The 10,212-nt window shown below is 31.8% G+C and overlaps 1 protein-coding gene across 1 annotated transcript; it reads right to left on the reverse strand.

The window, feature by feature from the left end:
- Positions 1-1,782: 1,782 nt before the first annotated feature.
- Positions 1,783-5,404, reverse strand: LOC112790108 (expansin-A12). Its single transcript, XM_025832341.3, has 3 exons — positions 5,172-5,404; positions 3,337-3,646; positions 1,783-2,413 (listed from the first exon to the last, which is right to left on the reverse strand). The coding sequence occupies exons 1-3, from the start codon at positions 5,326-5,328 to the stop codon at positions 2,098-2,100; spliced, it is 783 nt and encodes a 260-aa protein (XP_025688126.1). The 5' UTR covers positions 5,329-5,404; the 3' UTR covers positions 1,783-2,097.
- Between the last annotated feature and the right edge of the window lie 4,808 nt (positions 5,405-10,212).

A 10,212-nucleotide genomic window follows, 5' to 3' on the forward strand; every position in this document is an offset into this window, starting at 1 on the left:
AGAGAGCCCATCTCAAGTAGGTCACGGACAAACAAAAATGTCAAAAAATTCCGCAAAATTTAGTCAGGAAAATGCAAGACGTTGCAAGTAGTTACCACGATCATATAAATTTGTCATTACTTTTCGTTTCAAATCCCGTATTTATGGTAGTGAGTGATTTATTAGGGTATAATTTGTCCAAAAAGAATTAATGCATGATTCAACTGTATTCTCATTTACTCGTTACCAACAAATCATCTATCATAATTAGAGTAAATCCTCAAAGTGGTCCCTAAACTTGCACTCGAACCTCAAAGTAATCCCTGAAATTAATAATTACTCAAATTTGTCCCCGAAATTATCCTCCGAAACTCATAGTAGTTCCTAAGGCATTTTCTGTTCATCGCGACACTAAAAATGACGTCGTTTTATATTTATTAAAAAAAAGAAAAACACTCCCACCCCACCCCCACCCTTCCTCCTTCTCCAGTCCCCTTTTCCCTTTTTCTTTCACACTCCCTTTTCCCTTTTCCAACTCTTCCTCAGTTTTCCTCTTCCTTTTCCTTCCACGCTCCCCTTTTCCTTCCCCATTCCTAGTTCCCCTTTCCCCTTTCCTTCCACAGCGCCTTTTTTCTTCTCCAACCCTTTTCCAATTTCCTCTCCCTTTCTCTTCCATGCTTCCTTTCCCCTTCCCCAACCCATTGCCAGTTCCTCTTTCTCTTTCTCTTTTCCTTTCCGTAATCACTGCCAATAAAAAACAATACTTTGTAACTATTTTAGTAACTCAGAAGGAACAAAATAATTTGTTAAATTCATAGAGTGAGATAATGGAAGATGGAAAGAATTGTCACCCTCTTCTGAGAGGAGGTAACAGAAGAGAGAAAAGTTACAACCATGGCCTATCTTCCTCTCAAATGCAAGTTATAGCTTTCTTCTGTGAGGTCTTATTGCCTTCTCTCCCATTAAACAAGGAACAAAATCATGCACTGTCAGCCTTCTACAATATTTTTGGTTCTCAAGCTCCATTTTCTGATGAGGTGAATTTTGTTTTATTCATGTGAATCTTGCATGTGTTGTTTTTCTTCATGATCATCACAAATTTAGCCAATTTGATTCAATTATTATACTTGAATTTTCAGTATTAGTGTGTTACAATTGAACAGCAAAGAGGAATTTGTGAATTGAATACAATTTGAAAAGGAAGGGGAAGGGGAAGGGGAGGCTCGGGTTTCTTTTTCTAAAATAAATACAAAACGACGTCGTTTCAGTGGTTTCCAATAGTAAGGATGGACAGAAATTATTTTATGGACTATTATGAGTCTCGAAAGATAATTTCGAAGACGAATTTGAGTAATTATTAACTTCAAAGATTACTTTAAGGCTCGAATGCAAGTTCAGGAACTACTTTAAAATTTAACTCATCATAATTGATACATTCTTCAGAATCTGCAGAAAAGCTTATAATAGATGGATTATCAATTAGAATATTAGATGCATCAACAAATTCTAAAGGTGGCTACTCCAATAAAGATTTGTTGATTGTCATCATATAAAAATATTTCATTTTAACTATTAGATGATAAGTTGTAGGACTTGATCTTTATATATTATAAAAATATTACTTTTATTTAAAATGTGGCCAAATAAATAAATTATATTTTTTAAACAAGATTATCATGAAAAGATGTTTTTGGCATCTTCATTAGTGCCCATTCTAAATGCCTACTTTTTTATTGGACTATTCAATGCACTATTCACTCTCAATTATTTGTTGCTTCTAGTGTAGCAGTTCTTGTCTCTCTAAACTAATATTTCGTTATTCCATATATGTAAATGAAATAATAAAAGTTTAACATACACATCATATCACATTAGGAGCATTAAAAAATATATAATTGGAACGTATATATGATTTTCTCCATTATTGAATAAATAATCCGAAATAATACATACATTTTTTGCAAGGAAATTTTGAAAGAATAACTAAAGAACGCAAATTATATTATAAATTATAAATATTATTATAAATATAATTAAGGTCCACTCCAGCCTTTTAAAAACGGCATGGTTGTGGACATGTGAATTCGATGGCTCTCCCTTTCCAGCTAGTGATAAGATTCAAGAGAACTGGTTTCTTGATGAAAACGTCTGTCCAAACCTCCAACTAGAAGGAACAACATTGAGGAACAGCAGTGTCTTCCCATCTGCCAATGTAAGCTTGAATGAGAGCCTCTGGTTCCGGAGATCCACACTGCTTTGCCAGTTGGCTCCCCAGTTGCGGTGCATGGGCAGCCAAGACGAGCGACCTCTCGATCCTTTGATCGAGACGGCCTTCACGTCCCCGCTGCCTCCCACGTTGGATATCATCACCATGTTGAAATTGGATTGCCCCCTCAACGTGAATCTCACTCCACCTCTTCTTTTGCATGGCACCCTATTTTTATGTGATGAACGGACATGCATGAAATAGAGATTAACTATATAGTTCGTAGATCGTATTAGCTTAGTATTGCTCTAGATATATTATTATCAATGAAAAGGTCCCTTTTCGAAATTAAAATAAAATATAATAAATGGAATTTATGAAATTTATTTAAATGTACATACTTTTTTTATTTTTAGTTAGATTTAAGTTTATGGAATATTAATTTTGTAATATAGTATTAATACTTGACCAAAAAGTGTGAAATAACATATTAGATATATAATTTTTTATATATTTCTATCCAACAATTTAAATTTTTAAAATAAATTTTTAGATATATATATTGTTAGACTATTATATTAAAAAAACTAAACTAAAAATATTAAATTGATAGCTAAATATAATGAAAAAAATAATACATTATAGTGGTCCCTAATATTTCTCAAATTTTATATATCCACAACTAATGTTTTAAGTAAATCTACAAATGTCATTATTAGGTTCATTTTTTTTCGATATGACAATAGCGTGTGTGTTATGCGTGAATGTGGAGAACATATGTGCTAGACATGGATGTGGGATAGTTTGTTTTGAAACAGTAAAAAGAGAAATTGGACTATTCGATTTTTTTATTAAAAAAATTTACCTTTTAATCGGATAGTCCGAGTTGTGTGATAGAGAGAATTTAAATTTTGGCTAAACTAATTGGACCGTTCAATTTGTATATTTTAAATTTTTTAATTATTTAAACACAAATCAGACGGTCCGATTTTTATTCTGACATTACAATTACGTAAAATACCTATATACTCAATAAATGCGTCTTACACCATTTTTCTCTCTATATCTATGAAAAAATGTGCCATTTTTAAGCCCTGCCTCGTCGACCCTTTATCGTTTTTTTATTATAATTTTAATTTAATTATTGTTACCTTGTATAGAGAACGGGAACAATGCCTTCACTGCCTTGTCTTGCAATGCGAAAGAAAGACGGAGCGGACATATCAAAGTGATGGTGAGGTGGATCACACCACCCTCCCTGGTTGTTCGGAGGGCAAAAATTGGTGGCAGTTACGGTCACACTTCGTCGCCGGAGGCACCATTTTGGGTCGACCCGGTAGTCGCAAATCACTTGGTAGCATGCTCCACAAGCCTCACCACCTCTGAAGAGCATGGTGCTCACCGCCGCAGTGTTGACACCAAACCCAGCATGAAAGGTGTTGTCATAACCACAAGCTCCCCCTTCAAATGCAATAAATAAGGTTCAATTCTAATTGAATTCAATAAAATATCATGAACAACAATATTGCTTCTCATGGTAAAATATAATAATAAAGAAGGAATAAAACGCATATATCTTTTGTTTTGGCCTTCAGTTTTGAAGTATCTTTAATATTTACATCCCTTGTTAACTGTCAACACTTTTTTTCACTATTTTACACCAGCTCAATTCTACAGTACTTTTTATTTTGTATCTAACTTTTGTCTAAATTATTTTTTAGAGTAATTTTAAAATATTTAAAGTTTTTTAATTTTTATACTTTTAAATTTAAAATTAATTATTTTACCTATTTTAATAATTAGACAATACTTTTTAGACATCTTAACAAGCACCTTTACACTATGCATTGAGCATACATTTTTTCTTTTTTGTTTTCATCCCCCACCCCCACCCCTCATCTTTTGGTGATATTCTAGTGTAATTGGATTTATTTTTTGGGTTTAATTACTATTATATATGAAAACAACAAAAAGTTCGGTATGATAGATAATTACTTGTTTTCTAATAATTAACTTTGTTACTTAATTAAAAATCACCTAAAACTTAAATTGAATAAGCATAAAATAATTAGATCTCACTTTTTTTTAATACAAAAGAGTGCTTATTCTAAAAAAAAATTAAACTGTTAGATAAAAATATATAAATACACATATACATATAAATAGATATATATCTTATACACTCATGCAATAAGGTCATTTTTTGTTTGCGTAATATATATATATATATATATATATATATATATATATATATATATATATATATATATATATATATTATTTGTATTATGTTAAAATCTTTATTTTACAAAGTTAATAAGAATCGAATTTTAAAATTTTATGATATAAAAATTTATTTGTTTATAGAAGCTTAAGTTATTGGATAAAAACACAGTTATATTTAATATATATTTTTTATTTTTCAAAGTCATAATTATCGTAAAAGAAAAAAAGTAAGGAAATATCTTGATTAAGGTAAAAAAAATTGAAATTTTACATAAAATAAAAAAAATAAATTAAATTCATAAAATATAAAATTTTAATAAAATTTAAATCATCAAATCATTAGACTTAATATAAATTTCATAAAATTGATTAATTTATTTAAAATCGTAATATTCAAAAACTTTAAAAGTTAAATAGAAATTATATCTGCTATTGTTTATATCTTATTTTGCTCACTTATCAGACTGCAAGAATAGGTTAGATCAACTCACAAGAATAACGTCTATAGAAGGATTTTTCTATATTTGATGAGCACTATGCCCGAAATATTTCAACTCACAAGAATAACGTCTATACAAGAATTTTTCTATATTTGGTGAGCACTATGCCCGAAATATTTATCATGTAGGTATATATAACGAGAAATACTATATAATTAATTAACTGTTAATAAAAAATAATAAATTTTAATTATCCTCTAATATTCCATGTATATAATTTATGACACTATGTATGTAGCGTGTGTTAAAAAGTAACATACCGAGGCTGATGGGACTTTGATTGGCCCCATAGAAAGTTGCATGAGCTTTAAGCCAAGATTTAGCTTCAACAGGGACACTAACACTTACTCCGATAAGAACCATACAGAGATTCCAAACGAAACATGATGAAATCATAATAAGAGGCGCCATTTTCATTCTCACTAGACAAACTGCTTTTCTTGCTGATTCGCTTTTTTTTTTTTCCACCACCTCAAAACAGAAGATACTAAGTATGGTGTTACGTATATAATCCTTGGAGAAAGTGCCCCCGGTTTTATAAGATTTGAGAACGCGGTTGTCGGTGATTATATATAAAATTAATTGGATCTGATATTTAACTAAACTTTGATGGAATATCGAGCAATTATGATGAAGGAACTGAAAACGCGTTTTTCCTATGTACATTCTGTGAAGTACGGAAGACATGTACGGCTGGATGGACTACTGAATTTCCGGACAAGAAGATATGCAAGCACATGCAATGGCTTCTTGCCACCGCAAAGTTTTCAATACCCTCCTCTTCTAACTAAAATCCGAACAAATTTATAGTAAAACTAGTATTTTTATCCGTAATAATATTATGAGAATATAAATTTTTTAAAATTATGATACATTTTGGTTCAATAGTATATTATCTATGGCACAAAAAATTTATAAAATCAAATTATTTTTACAAAAAAAAATCGTAAGTTGATAAAAGTTTTTAATTAAGAAGACCAAAATTTCTGTACATAAAAAATCAAATAACAAAATTTTCAGTTATTATTTTTATATGAAAAAGTTTAATTTTTTATTTGAATTATATTATTTTGTTAATTTTTTTTCTGTAAAACAAAAAGGTAAAAAAAAGAAAATGAAAAAGAAGAGAGAGAAAGATAAAGATAAAGAATAAGAGTGAGAATGAGAGTTTGTTAATTTTGTAAGAAAAAAAATTATTTTGATTGTAATAAAGACATTTTAATTTGTCAAATTACTAATGTTGAGTTAAGAAATTAACTAAATTAATTAGTGATGACAAACATTATTTTTGGGTAAAATAAATAATTAGTGTTGAGTGTTAATAATTATATGTTACTAATTATTTATGATGATATGTTGTAGGCCAAAAATAAATATAATGCAGCAGCAACCCAAGTAAATGAGAGAAACATATAAACAAGGCTGGTGGGCTAAAATGCAAACAAAGTCCAAAAGAAACAAAGAATACAAGGCAACGGGCTAAATGAAAAAGATCCGATCCAAGCCCGGTTGCCTCTCTCATTCAAACTCTTCCATCTTGCTCTCACCCAAAAGCAACGTTAACCTGTCCCCTCTTGGTTAGAACTCAGAAAAAGAAAGAGAGAGCTTCTTCCCTAAGCTATTCACCAAAGAAGCAAGAAAGAGAAGATTAAGCAAATGATAGAAGTCTAATCACCCATCATCAATCTATATCAAGAAGAGGTCAGAAGCTAAAGGTGATTTTCATTTCCTTCTACATGCATCTAATTTTCTTCTCTTCTTTCCAACACTCTGCCATTCCAAAAATGGGTTACAAGGGAAAGTTAATTTCTGCTCTAATCTGCTGTGTATCTATGGTCTCAAACGAGGATTGGTATGCTGCGAAAAGAGTACAAGATGTTTAACATGAAGGATGGAGAAAGCATTGATGAAGTGTTTGAGAGATTCTCAATCATAATCAACAACCTTGATGCTATGGGTACAAACTATGCAGAACAAACTTTGATGAGAAAACTCCTTAGAAGCCTCACAAAAGAATGAAAAACCACTGCCACTGTTCTAACCGAGAGCAACAACCTAAGTCCCATAACCTATGATGAGCTGAGAGAAAAACTCCTTACCTATGAAACCACACATACAAATCCGGACTCAAAGGAGAAGGGAATAGCCCTCAAGTCAAAAGTAGAACAAAAAAAGAGTGAGTCTAGTGATGGTATTTCAGATGATGAACTCTTGTTTTTTGCTAGGAGATTTAGAAGGATGATGAAGAACAAGGGAAAGTAAAAAGGTTCAAGCTCAAAGGAACACAAGATGGACTTAAGCAAGGTGACGTGTCATCATTACAATGAGGCTGGACACTTCAAGCTAAACTGTCCAAAGCTCAAGAAGGAGGACAAAGGAAAGAAAGAAAGGAAAAGAGTGCTCATGGCAGCTTAGGAGGATCTCGAGAACGACTCCAATGAGGAAGAAAACTCTGAAGGTGAAGACAAAGATTGCTTCATGGCTGGAAACAACAATCTTGATGAGGTAAATTATTATGATTTGACCATTGATGATTTATATGCTATTATTGATGATCTCACATTAAATACTTCAAAACTGCTTGACAAGTACAATGAATGCAGATCTGAAACAGATGTGTTAAGAGCTGAAAATAATTTTTTAAAAGAAAAAGTGAAGGAATCTGAATGTGCTTTGGACATTATTAAAGAAAACAGATTTCTAAAATCTGAACTTGAAAAATTAAAAGGCAAGCACATTGTGGATCCTTCTCATGAGCTAATTGCTGAAAATAAAAGATTAAATGATTTGATTAAAAGGCTGAATGGTGACTTAGCAAAATTTGCTCAAAGTTCTAGCAACTTGGACAAATTACTTGCAAGTCAAAGACCATTATTTGAAAAATATGGTTTAGGTTATATAGCCAAGGAAGATGTAGTTTTTAATGATTCCTCTATAAAATTTGTGGCTTCTTCATCGAATATTAAATCCACACCAATCAAATCTGGTATTGAATATGTTCCAACATTTGAAGAAAAATTTGATGAAGTATACACAAGTGAAACTGAACCTTCACCAAGAACCAAACCTAGTTCAAATAGACCAGGTTTGGGATTCAACTCGAAAAATGTGGTAGCTTCCAAGAAACCACCTTTTTTCAACAAAACCTCATTTTCGAAAAATCCAAAAGTTTTCAAAAATTCTGGTGAAAATGCTTTTGCAAGGAGGAATAATTATAACAAAAATCAATTTGTCAAAAGAAATGCACCTCTTCCAAAAACCAAAAAACTTCAATCATTTAATCATTTTTAGTATGGCAGCTCCTCTAATTTTCAGCAACATGCATAAAAAATCACTGTTTTAATTGCAAAATATTTGGTCACTCATATGCACAATGTTTCCTTGAAAAGAGAGTTGTGGGAAACCAAATTTATAATGTTGTTTGTGATTTCAATGCACTTGGGCAACCAAGATGGATTAACTTCAAAGGATCCAAATTAATTTGGATACCTAAGGCTACTTAAAACTCTTCATGCAGATTTGCCTAGCATCTAAGAACAAAAAGGACATGTGGTACATGGATAGTGGATGCTCAAGGCACATGACTGGAAAGTCAACTTATTTCATCAAACTAAACAAGTATGATAGAGGTTTTGTGACCTTTGGAGATGATGGTAAAGGTAAAATTATTGCTGTTGGCGAAGTAGGTAATGAACAATCTACTTTCATTGATGATGTATTTTTGGTATGTGGTTTAAAGCACAATCTTTTGAGTATAAGTCAGCTGTGTGATTTAGGATATTTAGTGACTTTCAAAAGACTTGAATGCTGTGTTGTTAATGAGAAAACAAATGAAGTGCTTTTTGTTGCAAAGTATTTTAATAATATGTATGGACTTACTCTTGATGAATTAAAGGATCAAAATGTAGCTTATTTTCATTCTAAAGAATCTAAAAAGTGGTTATGGCACAAGAGATTGGGCCATGCAAGTATGTTTCAAATAAACAAACTTGTAAAGAAAGAATTAGTAAGAGGTCTTCCTTTGATAAAGTTTGACAAAGACATCACATGTGATACTTGCCAAATGGAAAAACAAACAAAAAGTTTTTTTAAACCAAAGGAAGACATCTCTACTAAAAGACCACTTGAGTTGCTACACATTGATTTATTTGGTCCAACAAGAACTCAAAGCCTAGGTGGTAAACATTATGATTTAGTAATTGTGGATGACTTTACTAGGTTTGGTTAGGTTTTATTTCTTGCACATAAAAATGAAGCCTTTTCGGCCTTTGAACCTTTTTGCAAGAAAATTCAAAATGAAAAGAATTTAAAAATCTCTTCTATAAGAAGTAATCATGGAACTGAATTTGAAAATAATTTATTTGAATCCTTTTGTGAGAAATTTGGAATATCTCACAACTTCTCTTGTCCAAGGACACCACAACAAAATGGTGTTGTGGAAAGAAGAAATAGAAGCATACAAGAAATGACAAGAGCTATACTTTGTGAGAGCAATGTTCCGAAATTTCTTTGGGCTGAAGCGGTTAACACAGCTTACCACATTTTGAATAGAACAATCATAAGAAAATTTTTGAAGAAAACTCCTTATGAACTTTGGAAAGGTTACCCACCAAACTTAGATTACTTGCACATCTTTGGATGCAAATGTTTTGTTTTAAATAACAAGGATAATTTGGGTAAATTTGATCCAAAGGTGTATGAGTGTTTGTTTGTAGGATATTCTACTTCTAGTAAAGCATATAGAGTTTATCATCAAGATGCTAGGATTATTGAGGAGTCCATACATGTTAAATTTTGTGATACTAACTTGGTGAAAAGTATTTTAGAAGATTGTGATGCAGAAAATCAAGCTCAAAAGGACAATGAAACTGCACAGAATCATGAAAATGAAAATTCTGGAGAAGCTGAACTAGATACTGCAGCTACTGCAAATTCAAGAGACAATTCCATTTTGTCTCATGAATCTGAAGGAAACCCTGAAACCAATAGCACCCAGAATCCCTTGGTGACTGAATCTGCCTCCAAGTCCACCAGACCTCGTGAATGGAGATTCTTGAAGAATTATCCTGAGGAATTTGTCATTGGGGACATCTCTCATGGAGTGAAAACTCGGTCTTCAACTAGAAAGGCAAATGAAGGAACTAACATTGCACTTCTCTCTTAAATGGAGCCTCAGAATGTCAAAGAAGCCCTTAGTGACCCCTCTTGGGTTAAAGCAATGGAGGATGAGCTTCTTGAGTTTGAGAAGAACCAAGTGTAGACTTTGGTTCCAAGGCCAAGTGGAAAAAAAGTGACCGGCAC

This window comes from Arachis hypogaea, chromosome 3 (assembly GCF_003086295.3).
Source record: "Arachis hypogaea cultivar Tifrunner chromosome 3, arahy.Tifrunner.gnm2.J5K5, whole genome shotgun sequence".
NCBI lineage: Eukaryota > Viridiplantae > Streptophyta > Magnoliopsida > Fabales > Fabaceae > Arachis > Arachis hypogaea.